The following is a 17,755-nucleotide window of genomic DNA, read 5'->3' as shown; positions in this document are numbered from 1 at the left end:
TGGTATTCATGACTTTTCTGAAGAACTGATTGATATCGTGATGCATGGAACGGCTTTGTTTACGTTTTCGCCAGAGTTCCGACTTGTGTCAATCTGTAGGAACGGAACTCCAAAGTAAGTCGAGGACCTCCTGTATATTGGCTCATTTACGAGTTTTACTGCCAAGAAGGAGGTGAGATCCTTTACCCGGTTGGATGTTTGTTGTGATGTTTTGTCCCAGCTGAAGTTAGTGGTAATGATGTGTTTCCTGTCCAGAGCCAAGTCCGTGTGCTCCATGAGCGACTTCCAGCGGTTAATGGACAGCTCGCCGTTCCTCCCCGGCAAGACTCGCCACGGCGATCCGGGCCAAGACGACATCACCCCGCCTCTCTCCCCAGATGACCTCAAGTACATTGAGGAGTTCAACAATAAGGGCTGGGACTTCCCGACGTCCGCCTCCGCTCCTGGTGCGGTCCGGGAAGGAGAGCCTGTTGTTCCTGAGCCATTCCAGCCAGCATCCTGGTTCCTCACCACCAGCGCCACCCTGACCACCAGCACCCTGAGCAGCCCTGAGCACTGCCACAAGTCCCCGCTGAGGGGCAACGGAGCCGGGGCGGCAGGGGTGGGAGTGGAGCACTACGGGGTTCACCTCCTCCACAGCCCCACCAGACCCGGGGCAGCCGAGCGCACCACTGCCCAAGACCCCGAATTCCTGTACGCCATGGGGACCAAAGCCAGGGGCGGAGGGGAGGCCGGGGTGGGAGCCAGTGGGTCGGACGAGGTGTTCAGCAGCGGGAGGTGGCCGTGTATTCTGGAGGGTGGAGGGCTGAGGACTTCTCCCAGTCAGTCTCCTATCTGCCCCACGGTGGGCTACGCCTCCTCTCTGGAGCTCCAGCTCTCCAGAAACTTGAGTGACGATATGAAGGAGGTGGCCATCTCTGTGAGGAATGCCATCCGCTCGCCGCCAGGACCCGTCGTCCGGGACACCGCTTGCCAGACCAACGGGTTCACCACGCGAGGCACTCAGACCACTCAGACCATCAGTGTGGGTCTACAGACGGACCTGCTGAGGAACCTGACCAGCAGCCCCCATCGCTGCCTCACCCCGAAGGGCGGCGGCACTCCCATCTCGTCCCCGTCCCGCAGCATGAGGAAGGTCCAGTACTCTCCTGTGGTCCAGAGCAAGTTCGAGCGCCCTTGCTGCTCACCAAAGTATGGCTCACCGAAGCTTCAGCGCAAACTGTCCACGTCCAACAAGGCCGAGCTGCCCAACAACAGCCGCGCTCCCACCCCCACCACGCCCCAGAAGGGGAACAACGAGTCGGCGTGGGCTCGCTCCACCACGACTCGCGACAGTCCCGTCCACACCACCATCAACGACGGCCTCTCCAGCCTCTTCAACATCATCGACCACACCCCAGTGGTCTACGACTCCATGCAGAAGTTCAACAAGTCGCCCAGTCGCTCTCGGCCCACGCCGCCCTCCACCACTGAGCCCAGCCCCGCTCACGGGGCTCTCGCCACAGACCCTCGGAGCGTGCAGGAATGCCTACGGACCGCTCGTGGGCGATCGCCAAGCCCCGTGCAGCTCATAGTGGAGACACAGGGGGACAAAAACACGGAGGTGGTGAGCATACGGCAGGACCTGTCCGCTCCGCCGGGCTACACGCTGGCTGAAAACACAGCCAGAATCCTCAACAAGAAGCTCCAGGAGCAGAACTTTAGAGAGGAGAGGAGGCTGCAAGCCGGAGGACAGAACGCCCACAGCAGAGACAGCGGCAGGCAGGCCGACTCAGACAGAGGACAGTCTGGATGTATGGAGGTAAATATACAAACGCACTGGATTCAGCGCTTCATCATTCATTTGATCTGGGGCCCATGTTTTATGACACACTGATATTTATGACATTACCTTGGATTTCCCTTGAAGAAAAGCATGTTTAATCAGAGAAAACATAATCAAGATATGAGCTACTTTATAATAAGCACTAAAATGTTGATGCTTTTTTCTCAGATCGAAAGCACTGACTGATGCAATGGTAAAGTTAAAACATTTAACCCTCCTCAGCAATACTGAACTTTCTTCCATTGCTGTATGTAGACGCTCTTGAAGGTTCTTCTTCTTCTTCTGTATGTTCTTCTCTGCTGTAGTGACCTCCTGGTAGTTTGGCTTTTACTTCTGTGCTTTAACGATCACCAAAGGCCTGACTGGAAACTGATTTATGTGTCTGATAGCTGGAGAAGTGAAATTAATGGTCTCACAGTTACAATCTGAGTGGAATCACCATTCCAGAGTGATTAAACATCATCAGCTCCCTCCAATTAAACGTTCAACCAGAATTTTAAGTGGCTCCAGCTTCTCGAATGATTTGATCATCCCTGTGTCCAAATAAAACAAGAGAATCGCTAATTTTACTCTGTGAAAACAGCGCTCTCAGCCCCTTTTCACCACCCATTCAGCAGACCTGTGGGGAAAAATAAACGGTAGACAGAAAAAAAACATGTTTCTGCTCATGTTTAAAAATTAAATCATTACCGTGTCCTCTAGAACGTCTCATATGTTCCTCTCCATAGACAGATTGGAAAAAGTAGGTCGTGCTGCTTTAAAGCTGTACATTAAAACAATTAAATTCCATATTCAAACCCATGTATGTGGACAGTAAGCAGCATAATCCCAACGTATACTGATTAATACGACCGCTGACATCCAGCTGCTGTTCACTGATGGTCAGAACAGATGAAGATTAGAGTCTGATATGTGATTTTATGGAGGATGCAGCTTGAACAGAGTATAGCAATGGATCTTATCAGCACACTAACATGCAATATGGCATTATTTAATTGATTAGTTGTCAACTGTTGAACTTATCACCAACTATTTTGCTAATTTATCAGTTGAATATGACCAAATTCTATAATTCCTGCTACTCTTTTCTGACAGTACATTGAATTTGTTTGCTTCGTGGACAAAACGAGACATTTATGGATGCCATGTTGGACTTTTTTCACTATTTTCTTCCATTTCATAGACCAAACAAGTAGCCGAAAACTGGAGGAAATAACAGACAGATTTACTGACAGCAGCCCTGTAATGTCTGCACCTGAATATAGACTGTATTTTACTGCTGTTTGTGCACTTTTAATGAACATAAATGCAGTAATGCTTTGATAAAAAGGGAAAATATCATAAAATATTCCCTTTAAAACCATTTTAAGTAAAATATTTGGCTTTGAAATGAAATTGAGGGTTCATGCTGGTTGTTAGATCATTTTTGACACTACTTGACCACCTGCACTGGAAAAAAAATGCCCTTCTCAAAGCAATTAAAAAAAAATTATTTCAAGGAACTTTTACCTTGAAATAAGTGAAAAAATCTGCCAATAGAACAAGTGAAAAATGGCTTGGTAAGATTTCTTGAAATAAGATATGATATTTAGAATATTAAGATCTTAAAATTAGCTGGGAAAACTTATTTTAAGCTCTATTTTACCAGGATTGTCAAGCTTAGGTGTCTTAAAAAAGCCAGACATGCTAAAAAAAATAGCAGTTTTTCACTCAAAAATCGATTTTGCTTTCATGTAACCTCCTAATTTGAGATGTATTAACCCTCCTGCTGTCTTCATTTACAGGCACCAAAAAATATTGTTTCCTTGTCTGAAAAAAATCCCAAAAATCAGCCAAAAAATTCCCCAAATTTCTGAAAATTTGCAAATCCTTCAGGAAGAAAATTCCGATAATTCCTTAAAAGTTTCCTTTAAAAGTTTTATTTTTAAAAAAATCCCCCAAATTTATATCAAAAAAATTCTTGGAAATATTTTCCAACAATGAGTAAAAATCTTCCAAAAAATCCTAAAAATATCTAAAATGATTCCATATATATCAGTAAAACTTCTAATAATTTCTTTCAGAACATTGACATAAAAATCAACCAAAATCCAGTGAAATTCCCTGGATTTTGGTTGATTTTTATGTCAATGTTCTTAAGAAACATTCTTAACATTTCTTTTTTTCCACCAAAAAATGTTCAAAGATTTCCCAAAAATGTAGAAAATGTGGACGTCAGAAGTTTCACTGTGAAAATAGATTTTTTTCCACATTTTCAAACTTTAAAACGGGTCAGTTTTGACCTGCAGGACGACACGAGGGTTAAACTTATTTTGAGTTTTCTTCTAAAATTCAATTCAAAACAAGATAATTTCAAGATTGTCTGACTTAACAAGATATTTAAGATGCATTGTCTTAAAATAAGTCCCTCCATCTGCTGAAATGTCTCTTGTTAAGAGAATTTGTCTTAAATCAAGTGGGATGAGACATTTAGGCTAAAAATAAGACAAATAGACTTGGTAAGATCTGGAGCTTTTGCAGTGTGAAGGTTTGACTACATGAAGGTTTAGTTTCCCTGCTGTGTTTTTTCCAGGTCTAAAGTGAATGGGTGTGTGTTTTCTGCGCAGACTGAAACCAGCCAACTTATCTCTGCCAGACTTATCGTATATCTCCTCCTCCCCTCTGCTCGATTTGACCGATTAACATTTCCCGCTCTATCTTTCCTCCTCCTTCCCCTCTCTCCTCCCCCTTTTTGGGCTTTATCTCTCCCTCGTCCTACCCCCTGTCGGCTGATCCAGAACCACACTGTCATACTAACAACTCCTTGGGGACTCTAACTCTGCTTGTCTCCGTGATGTAAGTTCCTCCTCCTCCTCTTCCTCTACGACCTTTCGGTGGTGGGTTCACCAACCACCACATGGACCTCTCACCTCACGCCCTGCAGACCTGTCCCCCCCAAACCTCACCCCTCTTCATTAATGCATGCTTCACAGGACAGCAGAGTGACAGTGTGTGAAGCCATCGAAGTGGTGTCGAAAGTTGTGCGACGGCCATGCATCTGTTTCTTCGTGTTAACGCGCATGCTCAGTTTTTTTGGTAGATCATCTGTTTTTATTTAAAGGACCATACCGGCGTGTTTGCATGTCGTAGTCCATTAACCATCAGTCACATCTAATGTTTTTCAACACCATACATGTTTAGATTTGTACATTTTAATTAGATTTTCTCACAGTGTGGTATGAAAATCAACTTTCAGACTGTATCTACCAGTCAGGTCCATCTTTCGGTCAAATTTAGTGCACATTTTACCTCTCTGAACTCAACAATATAGTCCTGCACTTATAATCAAAAAGCACGACCATGTCTACAAGTAGAGAGAATTCAAAAATGCTTCCTGTGCAGTCGGGCACAGCTACTATTAATCGAGGCAGTTTTTATCCTAAGCATAAAATGCAGCTTGTCAGTCGATAACTGATATGGATGTCCAATATTATCGGCCGATATTAGCATAAAAATGTAATATCAGTCAATATCGTTATCATTTTTTTGCCTGTCTTGGAAACCAATAAAATAACGCCTGGATTTCGCCGGCATTTACCGACTCACAGAGGGAGGGAGAGTGTGAACTGTTGTTTGAGGCAATTTAAAAATTTAAAAAATGGCATTTTTTCCCATAACTTCAGTTGAAGTAGTTTTCTTATTTTACAGACAATGTTTCCATCTGAAAGCCTTGTTGCATCTGAGAATGCATCCAATGGAGCATCACAATAAAATGAGACATGATGTGTTAATTCCACCACAGGAGATATGTGATGTTACCTAAAATTAATTAAACAGCCCACAGATATCGGTATCGGTTGATATCGGAATCGGACATTGAGAGTTGGACAATATCGGCATATCGGTTATCGGCAAAAATGCCAATATCAGACATCCCTTATAACTGACTAATTCATAATTCAAATTAAGCACACTGGGTGTTTGTAATGTGCTGGCTGCTTCACATGTTGCTAGGATACAGTTATGTATCCGGAGGTCATTAAGCATCACAGAAGACTTTGTCATGGTGGCAATTTAATAGCTAAACCCTCCACAAGAGTTTGCCTCCTCTGGCCGCTATTAACAGTATTTAGCGATAACAGACTCCACCTGGAGGTGAGCTAGGCACTACAGGTAGTCTTCAATACTTCAAATGTTTATTATCTGGGAAAATAGTACCAGATTGGGCCTTGCTTTTGGCAGATACTAAGTATTAAATGATTCAGACCAGATTGGGACGAACAAAAACTTAATCTATTTTACAAAAAATAAAAAGAAACTAGAACCAGCGTGTAGAAAATGTTTCCAAGGTGCTACCAACACTGAAAAAAGTAAATGGTGATGCTCCATAGTGTATATATTGTGCATCTTACTGTATAAATGCATTTCCATACTTGTCTCCTATCTGCTGTGTGTAAACACAGCTTGCAGTTCAGCCAAATTCAGCTGAGCACTCCAGTTTTTCACGTCACAGCTGGCTACTAAGCTGATGAGCACAAATTTATTGGCTTAGATTCAATCATTTTTCTAACAAATCAAATGAGTAGTTCAAGGAGCGTTGAACGGTAGAAAATCCAACAAATCTTCCTGGTTTCAGAGTTTCTGGCTCTGATAAATGGTGTGTTTTTGGCACAGAGTGTTAAATTGTGTTTTTAACGCTGTGCTGGGCATAAACAACATGGGCTGCTCCTTTATTTATCTAAAAAAGTTCAACAACAGGGTGTCAAACTCATTCTAGTTCAGGTTCCACATTCATCCCAGTTCACGTGGGCCGGACCAGTAAAATCAGAACATAATAACTTGTAAATAACCACGACTCCAAATATTTCCCTTTGTTTCAGTGCAAAATAGTGCATTTTGAATTTGTTCACATTTAATGAACTATTGTTATTAAAAAACATTATGAACTACGTGAATTTTGTAAAGAAAAATAGGTGCAATTTCAGTGATATTATGCCTCAGTTTATCATTTACACATTACAACTTCCAGATCACAGAGTGTCTACAAAGGAACACAACATTTAGTCATCTGGAACTGAACAATGTAGTGTTTTACAACTTGTCAAGATCTAGAAATTATTTTAAGTTTGCATTCATTTCCACATCTGTGTAGTAATCCTGACACCACATCACACGAACTAAAGAGGGAACTGTTAAGGAAAAGGTTTAGTTACCTCCCTGCTTTGTAAATGTATAAAATTTATACATAAAAAATGCATAAACGGTGCGACAATGCATCAATGATAGAGTTCCTCCAAACCCAACTCTATCATACTGAAGCTGCTGAATCACATTATATTGCACAATGTTCACTGTCTTAAAATATTTTCACAGTAAGGAATCATTGGGCCGAATTGGACCCAAAGAGTCAATTTATAGAATTAAAAATAAGCATAGAGATGATTTAAAAAGGTTTGGAATTAAATAATTTCCACCTATGTTAATATCCACAAAAACAACCACCTCCCACAATTCATTCCTGGAAGAAGTGAAATCCCACTAAAAGATGGTCAACCTGATTGTTTTTCTGTCTCGGTTTAATGAGGGAATCTCCAACTGTCAGTGGGATAACTACTCTGTCATGTGCTTTTCAAGTTCTATCCAACAATGCAATGGCACTGACACTGGTGTGACACAGTGATTGCTAACAGGAAATGAGCTGTATATACTCTACTCAAGAGCATGTGGGGCATCTGCAACCCGCCGACAACAGAGCACCTCTCCAAACCCCCAGCCACAGTTGTCGAGTGTATAAGCCTACAATGTGTGTCTAAGTTGAAAAATACCAAGTAGGTTTTATGTGAATTTAAGTTTATTTGTTAGCAAACTGACATTGAGGACTTAAGATCACAAAGACAGCGCCTGCTGAAATGTTGCATAACTTTAACATTAACTCTACTTTACATCTAAAGCAAGTTCCAACACGTTGATTGTCATACCTGCAGGGGAAAAAGTAAATCTATACAGTTTGTCATTACTGGGATAAATCCACTGGTATGGTCCTTTAAATGAACCAACTCAGCTCAAAGAGTCATCGGATTGTGTCTTGATTACTGGTTGTGCTGAATTTCTGATATTTGCACCAAAATGTGGACCAGTGAACACAACACAAGACGACTCTTTTGGACGTTTCACACATCCACAGGTTGATTGTTGTCTGGATTCTTCTAACTCTGTGTTTCTACCAGGTCCTCCTCTTTATGTGTGCACCTAGCTGGACTGTGATTCTTGTGATGTTTTATTGCTTCTTTCCTCACTTATTTGTCCATACAGCGCTTCCTTTCCTCTTACAGTTCGCCCTTCACCATTTCCTCTCACACTAACAAGTCCCCCTAAAGATTAACCAACGAAGACGGCTGCTAACACTCATCCCTTCCTCTGCACTAGCAGCCTCTCTTGTGGGGTTTCTGGTGGAAATTAACTGAATATTCTGGTACATTTTGCATGCTTACAGGAAAAATCCACCTTCAGTTGCACTTTTAGGTAGTTTCTGTTCTCACTGTGTCCTAAGGGTTGTTCCACGAAGTCCTAGAAATTAGTTAGAATAATTCAGAAAGCGATTTTCTGAATAAAATATCTGAAAATCTACCTGAACTTTTTGCCTTAAGCTGTGGAATTTGTTAAATCTTTAAGACATCTGTATTTTGGATGGCATAACCCTATTCTAAAGTGTTGTTTGACAGCACAAAGCCTCATAATTCCAGTAGCGTAAACCATTTTAAGATACCTTTACAATTCCTTCCTTTGTAATCATAGCATGTGCTATGTTTTGTGTCATGAACACTGTTTTCACGACAAACAAAATGCTTCCGAGCTTTTTCAGCAGGCGTTAAGGGAATCAGGTTTCTGAATGATCAAACCTAGATTAGACTTTTGTTCACTTAATTTTTCATCTTCAGTATTTCTGATTTTGTTCCTTTAAGTCCATGGTGGTTTTACCCCCCCCCCCCCCCCAAGCCCAAAACTAATTTTTGAAATTTCCACCTGAAAAAACATCACCAAATTTAATCAGCAGCTGTTCTGCAACTATGAGGCCAAAATGATCAGCCTTGAGCTCCCACATGGCATCATTTTAAAATGCAATATCTTTTCTTATCCTTCACTAGGCCATTGAAAGATCTGGTGAAACGACTTCCGTCTAATCAAACCTCTAAGTTAGACTTGTTGAAGTTCATGTTCATGTTCATGTTTTGCTCTAAAAATTCTTGACTGTAAGTCTACCAAATCTGATGCAACAAAAATGAAGCACAAAAAACTCTACATCCACTTTAGTCATAGCAGCAGAGACTGTTTATAAAAGATGGATATAGCCATTGTGACATCCACATTGATTTATGGACTGCTGTGTAGAAGCCTCTAGTTTGGAATTTGGCTAAAACTATCTTTGGAAACCAACCAAGACAAGCAAGCGATGGATCTCAATAAGAACTTGTGGATCTGTTAAATAGAATGTAGCCACACCCTAAAACATACCTTGCTTTATCGTCTATTTTACTCTAAATGGCGCAATAATTTACCAAATTAGCACCATGCTGTGTTGAAGGAGGTTTGATTCGAGCCATTTAGTCCATAAACTCATCAAGAAAATGTTTACTGAGGAAGCAAATCACATGAGAAGTTTGATCATTTTCTCATAGACTTCTATGCATTTTGACTTCAGAGGAGTCACCCCCTACTGGGCATTAAGAAGAATGCAGGTTTTAGGCACTTCTGCATTGGCTGTTAGTCTGTTAGAAGTACCAGATGGCCTCTTTATTGGATATTTCACATTAAAAAACCTTGGGAAAATGGAGGCAAGTTGTATGTCTTGTTGCCTTCAAATGGGGTTGTGTTTAACCGAGTTCACGTCTGACTCATCAAATGTTACATTAAAAGAAAATTTCAGATTTAGTAGAGGATTTAGATAGTCCATTCAGAGGCTTGACAGTTTTTCTTCAGTAAATTATCTGAAAACGTAATATATCCCAACTGTTTTAAAGGAATACAGGAATTTTGGCTTATATTATAGTGGATCGATGAGGTGCAGCCACTAAACTTATGTCCACATGCAGCATTCATGACCTTTTAAGAAGACATTTTTTTCTGGAAACTCGGCGTTCACAGGTTGTGATGTGTTTGCTGATGTGTTCAGAAATGCCGGCAGCCATGGAAGTTAATTTTTCAGTGGATGGTAAATAATATATGGGTCCATCCATGTCAGTTCAGACAGAATTCAGGTACGATGTAGCTGCACCGTCTCAGGTTTTATTCAGTTGATGTATTTGTTATTTGGGACCCACAGCTCATTCTGTAGAATATTTACCACTCATTTTCTATTTTTTTAAGGGCCATAATGAAAAATTTGGCCTCTGTGAGCACCATTTGCACCCATTTGCTGTGGGAGTCCTATTTCTGGAGATAGATAGATAGATAGATAGATAGATAGATAGATAGATAGATAGATAGATAGATAGATAGATAGATAGATAGACTACAGATAGATAGATAGATAGATAGATAGATAGATAGATAGATAGATAGATAGATAGATAGATAGATAGATAGATAGATAGATAGATAGATAGATAGATAGATAGATAGATAGATAGACTACAGATAGATAGATAGACTATAGATAGATAGATAGACTATAGATAGATAGATAGATAGATAGATAGATGGACTACAGATAGATAGATAGATAGATAGATAGATAGATAGATAGATAGATAGACGATAGATAGATAGATAGATAGATAGACTATAGATAGATAGATAGATAGATAGATAGATAGATAGATAGATAGACTACAGATAGATAGATAGATAGATAGATAGATAGATAGATAGATAGATAGATAGATAGATAGACGATAGATAGATAGATAGATAGATAGATAGATAGATAGATAGATAGATAGATAGACGATAGATAGATAGATAGATAGATAGATAGATAGATAGATAGATAGATAGATAGATAGATATTGTGCCTATAAAATGGCAGTAAGTAAGACATTTAGATGAAAACATGGATAGTCACGGGTCTGAAAACATATAGATTCTGAAAATCCAGCCAAGTATTTTACACAACTTAGCTTTTGGTCCCAAATAGCAAATAGGTAAACTCTGAACAAAATCTGATGGACTGGCCCATACTGTAATCCTACTTCTAGAGCTATTCTTCACGATTTTTGCGACATCCACACAGATATTCCCATTGGCGTCATCTTTTCACGATTGCTTTGCATTTACTGGATTATGTTACACTCTTGTTAGCTTGCTAATTTGTTAGCCTCAGTGGCTTCTAGACACTGACGGTGGTGTCCATGGTGCCGTTACCAAGTAGTGGAGTTTCCGTGACGTTACCAGTATGTACACAACTTTCCATGTCATAATCATGAGTTTCATTTGTCGACAGCATCTGGGTCAATATATAATTGTGGGATTTTTTTGTATCATAGTTGACATTTTTGCTGTTTTCAGGCCTAAAATCAACATGAACACCTATAACCAAACTCCACGTGGCATTTTACAGAAAGATTCTTCTAAATATTATAAATACAATTGAGTAAAATTGAAATGTAAACTTATTTCTACAGATATTGTAGTAAACCTGTTGACTACTTTATATTAAATAAGTCAGAAAGCCTTGGAGTCTGGCCAGTCTTTTCTTCAGGAGGAAATGACATCATGTGGAGCAGGTCATGTGATCTGGAATTAACACACTTCCTGGAGAGGTGTTTTTGTAATGGGGAACTTAGTGGAAAGGGATTTAATCTGTTATTTTCCATATAAAATTTGATATATTGCCAAAGAAATATCTGTCATGATTATCTCACCTTAACAAAGGAACACAATCCAAACTATTTCTGAATCAGCTAATTTTATTATTGTTTAGCTCATTAGAAGGTGGTTGGTATTAAATTCAGACAATTATTTATTTGACATTTTAGTGATATCCAGTCATTTTTTATTAATAAATGATTGTTTCCGTAATAAATAATTATGGAATTTGTAAAGACGTGATCATAATGAACATAGAAAACATTTTTTTTTTTTAAATAAAATATATGCAGATATATCTCATGGACTTCAGAAGTGCCTCAACTATAGATTGACCCGTCTATAACTGATATCCTGATACTTTAGGTCCCTCCAGGACAGAAACTTCAGTACATAAACTTTTATTCTAGTCTGTGCACTGAGTCTAGTTACTGTATTCAGGAGCAAAAATTGAGACAACCCTTCTTACAAAGGAAACAATTAAAACCATGTTTTAAATCCCAATTAATCTTTTAGTTTAATTTGTGGATGTGAAAATGTTGCGTATCAACCATCTCTATTTGAAACGAGACCGCTATCAATGAAACTAGACCCCTGTCAATGACTCTCATGGATTTTTTATTAAGTTGGTGTAAAGTCAGTTGTCTTCTACGACAGTGTCAAAGTGTTTTAAGGTGGATTTTTCCTTCAGGGCCAAAGCACCTCCTGAGAAGTCGTTGGTTGATGTTGATGTGAAGTTTTGCTGTTTTCACTCCTGACTTCCTGTTCACATCTCTGGTGCATGTCCTGTGGCGTTGTGTGATCTGAAGTATCAGCGTCTCATAGGAAACCTTGTATTAACCCACCAGCCGCCCATTTAAAGATTCGTCAGGTCCATCAGCTGTTGTCATTAACGAGTAGTTTACTGACGTACGTTTGGCGCAGACGTCGAGTCTGTGCTTTGTTTTGTTCACCAGCTCATCCGGACTCCCTGCAGGTTGTGTAACTCGTCCATCCGTCCATCCATCTGTCCATCCATCCGTCCGTCCATCCATCCATCCATCCATCCCAGTTATTTTCCTCCCGTTCGTCCTCACGCCACCGCAGCCTGACTGACTGCTGCCGTGTATTTTTAGCAGAACTAGATCGTAGCGTTTGGCGTTCCTCATCCTTCAGCCTGGAGATGAGCTTTTTATAACTCAGGCCGGTGGTGTGATCGTTCACTCAAACTGACATCATTCTGAGAGAAACAAACTCTTTTTCACTCCACTTATCACCTTCTTCTCCTCACCTTCTGTTTTCATCCAGGGGACAGACACATAAAGCTCATCTTAACATGAACTACAGCAAGAACGTGCATTCGTAGATTTATAAACCCTTTTGTTTCCTTTATCCAGTATACGACTTCATGGTTTTTGCTGATTTCTCGCTAACCTGAGCAGATGGAAGCTTCCACTTAGTGAGAAGTACGACAGCAGGCAGAGGAGCTGCAGATTATTTTGTTGGTTTTTACTTCGGCTTTAAGTTATTTTTGTTCATGTTTACATTTTAGTGAAAAAAATCTTTTAATATTTTTTAGCTGGGTCAATCTATAATCGAGGGATATATCTGCATACATTTTTATTAAAAGTAGAGAAAAAAAGTTTTTCCATTATGATCATGTCTTTACAGATTCCATAATCATTTATTTTGGAAACAATCACTTAAAAAATGACTGGATATCACTAAAATCTCAACTGTGATACAAAAAATCCCGCAGTTATATATTGGCCCGTCCAGAATGACTTGAAAATAATCCATAACTACAGAAAATTAGTCCAGAATGACATGAAATTTGTCCTAAATGACTCGAATATGATCCCAATTATTTTCAGTTGCACAGCAGATCAAACTCCCATCCTTTCAGCTACCAAAGTGCAGTGTCCTTTGATAATAAGTTAACAGCAGCAATATTTTGACTTGTAGCAGTGATACAATTTTTAAAAACGACATTTCTCGAGAAAGTCAGTAACAGTTAATCATTTGAACCCAAAAACAAACCAGTAGATTTGAAAGGCATATTATTATTTGATAAATCAACAAAATGACACCGTTAATCAGAGCCAGAAGCTGTAAAAAATAGAAATAATCAGTGGATTCTCAAATTTCTGACAGTCTTTGAACTACTCATCTGTGATTCAAACTGTTACGTTTCTTCAAAATCACTTTATTCTATATGTCTCATTTTAAAATATTCTAAAAATGAGCTATTACCAATAAAAAGATTATGTGAAAAACTCGACTCTTCCCCGCAACCGTGATGATTTTAATGGCTCAGCTGCTCTCAACAGTCACTTGACAAAAATTCAGGGACTTTTCATGTGAACTGCAGGCTGTGTATTCCACAGAACAGATAGGAGACAAGCATGGAAGCAAATAAAAATGTAGGAAACTGTTGTAAATGTTGGTTCTAGTTCTTTTTATGTGAAACGTAAACATACAAGAATTAGAACTTTCTTTTTTTTATGATTTATGGAGTGATAACTGTGTTCCCACTGCACAGAATGAAATGTTGGAGTTCTCTCTGCTTCTAGTCATGGTTGTTCTGCTTCCATAGAGGTACTGCAGTGAAAAACGAGCTATATACTTATGGATGTGTAGATATATCGGCAAAAAATAGGAAAAAAAAAAGCCAAAAAATTTGCAAAAATTACACATACACACTGTGTGTGTGTAATTTTTGCAAATTTTTTGGCTATTTTCTATATTTGGGTTTTTATATATATTTGCTATTTTTTTCAATATTTGGGTCTTACAGGGTTAAATCTTTTGGGTTAGGATTAGATTGTACTGAAGTGTAACTAATAAACTGCCACTAATCTGGAATCACACGTGTAGAAACTAAGAAACATTAGGAATATCATCAGATAAACTACAGGAATATCATCAGAGAAACTACAGGAATATCAGCAGATATCTGACATTTCTCCAAAAAACATGACAGTTCCTGATGCACTCGCATCTTTTCTCACTTCTGCTTTTTGTGCTTGTCATTTATTCATCCATCACCGCTCCCTGTCCTCTCACTTCATTTCATTCGTTCACTCTGAGTCTTGTTTTTTTCTTTTCTCCGCTGGCGTAAACCTGCAGTCGCCTCGTTTTTTCCTCTCCTCTGATGCCTCCTTGTCGTTGGCAGGACCTGCCTCGCTCTCCAGTGGCTCCTCCGCTGGACTCCTGCTTCCTGAGACCGGCCCGCCCGGCCAACCGCCGCCCCCCGTCGCGCTGGGCCGCCCGCTCCCCTTCCTCCTCCCCCAGGTGGAGCGAGGGCACCAGGAGGAGGTTCACCTTCCCGCCGCCGGGACACCGGAGGGCCATCCTGGAGGGCGAGGAGCCGGCGTGAGGCCTCCTCTACCTCCTCTCACCCTCCTCAGCCTGAACAGACCCAGTACCTCAGAAACTCCCCCCGCCGGTCCAGAGACTCCCAGAGACGGAGCCTGGAGGCGGGGGTCCACCCAGTAGCACCAGCTGACCGTCGAGGAACCAGAAGAACCTGGAATGTACTGTAGAACCACCGAAAAACACATTTCCATAAGAGGTGCCAGTACACTTGAGTTACTCATCACCCCACACGTCTGTAAATATGCACATGTATGTATCTGATGCATATATGTGGATATTTTAGCCACAATTCTAAACCTCTTTTTCAGCTGTTGCATTTCTACGTTTACACCAGGGGTGTCAAACTCATCTCCAGTAAAATCAGACCATGACAACCTCTAAATAACCGCAACTCCACATTATAATCACAGCTATCTGGAGCTGAACAATATAGGACTTTAATTTATGATCAAAACGACAAAAGTCAGACAAAAAAAACCCCACCAAAAACAAGACAAAATATTACAGACACGAAACACAAAACGACACAAACGAGGAAAAAAAAGACAAAAAATTAGACAAACGACTCAAAACAAAACAAAAAACAGAAAAAGTTAGAAAGAGACAAAACAACGGGCAAACGACACAAGTGAGATTTTTTTTTAAAAACGACAAAAACGATGAACAAAAAAACAAAGAAAAACACAAAATGACAAAAAAGTAGACAACACAAGCAGGATAAAAAAAAACAACAAAATGACAAAAATGATGCACAAAACAATGAAAAAAGCAAAACAGAAAATGACAAAAAATGAGAAACAAAATGATGAAAACATGAGAGAAACAAAAAACAAGACAAAATATTACAAAAATGAGACACAAAACGACCAAAGTGAGACAAACGACACGAAACAAAACCAAAAAGAGACAAAAACTTGGACAAAAAAGTTAGAGTGCCAAAAAAATGGGCAAACGACTGAAAGGAGACAAAAAGTGACAAAAAGCAAGACAAACTAGTACAAAAACAAGACACAAAATGACAAAAGAACAATGAACAATCTAGTATTTCACTTTCTGATCAAAACAACTTGTCATGGTCTAGAAATTATTTTAAGTTTATAGTTTTACCATTTTACAATCTGCAGTTAATGTCTTCTCTGGAATTTTTACACTTTGAGGGCCGGATTGGACCCTCTGGAGGACCACTTTTGGCCCGCGGGCCTCATGTTGGACACCCCTGGTCTACACCTTTCTCTCATCGGTTTACATGTTTACACTTTTATTTCTCTCAGATCACTTCATGCGTTTTTTTTTTGTTTTTGTTTTTTTTTTTACAGGGTCATTCATTTTTCCACCTTTTTTTTCTTGCCAGCCTTCAAGCTTCACTTTTCTGTTTAGTCTCAAGGAGAAGCAAAACAACACAAACAACAAAGACAAAAAAACAACGACAACTTCTGCTTCCCCGGGTCCGAAGCGGAGACACATGATGTCATTTCTGATGCTGGTTTCTTTTTCCGTTGGGACGAATGTGGGGCTCGGTAGAACAAACCTTATGCATATTTGGAAGGCAGTTGTACGAATTTGAGTGAAATATCTGCATGCCTTTTGAACACTAGCACTTTAGTGCATGTACATACCAGCTCTAGTCTGTCGTGGTCGCTCAGCTCGGCTGTTTGGGGGGAAAAAAGAAAAGAGCTGTTTGTTTTTGTTGTCACATGATTTGCATCTGAGCCTTTTTAAGTCAGTTATTGTACCTACCGGGCTGTCTTTGTACAGTTGTTACTATTGGATATGAGCAACAAAAAATGAATGTTTTAAACGAGAAGTCTACGTCAAAAACGGATCTGTAGTCGTCTGTACACAGTAATAAATGGTAATAAACATGAATGTGTATTTACAAGATCCCCTCCTGTGCTCTTAGTGTTTCTGTCAGTTCGTCGTAGATTAACAACAACTCGAAGAATGGAACAAAAAAGAGACTACAAATTCAATGAAAAGGTTACAAAGCGACAAAAAAATGGACAAATGACAAACATGAGACAAAAAAATTTGACAAATGACACAAACAGGACAAAAAATGACAAAAGCAAGAAACAAAATGATGAAAAAGTAGACAAATGACGTGAGACAAAAAAAGGGACAAAAGAATGACAAAATGAGACACAAAACAGCAAAAGTGAGAAACAAAGCGACAAAACAAATAGACAAATGACTCAAGCGAGACAAAAAGGAAACACAAAACGACAAAAACATGAGACAGGCAACAAACGTCAACGACAAAATAAGACAAAAAACAACAAAAACTAAACAAAATATTGCAAAAATGACACACAAAATGAGAAAATCGAGACAACAAATGACAAAAATGAGACCACACAAGTGACTAGATGACCAACTCAACAACTTTTATGCTTCGAGGCTCCCAGCGGAGAGGAGAAGACGCACCGTGACGGAGAACGACGTGAGGCTGATGTTTCAACGCCTGAACACCAAGAAGGCTGCAGGACCTGATGGTATAGACCAGCAGACCACAGGAAAACACCTGTCCCACTCACCTGAACATTGGTACCCCCCAGGGCTGTGTGCTGAGCCCTCTGCTGGACTCACTGAACACTAATGACTGTTTGTCCACATCAGACTCTAACACCATACAGCAGTGGAGGGTCTGATCTCCAACAACAACGAGGAGGACCATTTGATGGAGACTGCCCACCTGGAGGACAGGTGCAGAGACAACAGCCTCCTCCTGAACGTCAGCAAGACCAAGGAGCTGATTGTGGACTACAGCAAGAAGCAGCAGAGAGCATAGCA

General features: G+C 40.1%; 1 protein-coding gene across 6 annotated transcripts in view; it reads left to right on the top strand.

Moving 5' to 3' along the window:
• The window catches only part of LOC111570825 (microtubule cross-linking factor 1), a 90,916-nt gene extending 74,070 nt beyond the window's left edge, over positions 1 to 16,846 (top strand). For 4 of the 6 annotated variants that reach the window (XM_055014020.1, XM_055014018.1, XM_055014019.1 and 1 more), the window contains 2 exons: positions 256 to 1,801; positions 14,763 to 16,846. In XM_055014020.1, coding sequence (XP_054869995.1) covers positions 256 to 1,801; positions 14,763 to 14,966 — 1,750 coding nt within the window. In that variant the 3' untranslated portion in view covers positions 14,967 to 16,846. Of the gene's footprint in view, positions 1 to 255; positions 1,802 to 1,993; positions 2,019 to 4,602; positions 4,661 to 14,762 lie in introns of all 6 variants that reach the window. The other 2 variants (XM_055014021.1, XM_055014022.1) reach the window with 2 other exon arrangements.
• The last annotated feature ends 909 nt before the right edge of the window (positions 16,847 to 17,755 follow it).

This window comes from Amphiprion ocellaris, chromosome 10, assembly GCF_022539595.1.
Source record: "Amphiprion ocellaris isolate individual 3 ecotype Okinawa chromosome 10, ASM2253959v1, whole genome shotgun sequence".
NCBI classification, from domain to species: domain Eukaryota; kingdom Metazoa; phylum Chordata; class Actinopteri; family Pomacentridae; genus Amphiprion; species Amphiprion ocellaris.
This window is presented reverse-complemented; position numbering and strand designations above follow the sequence as displayed.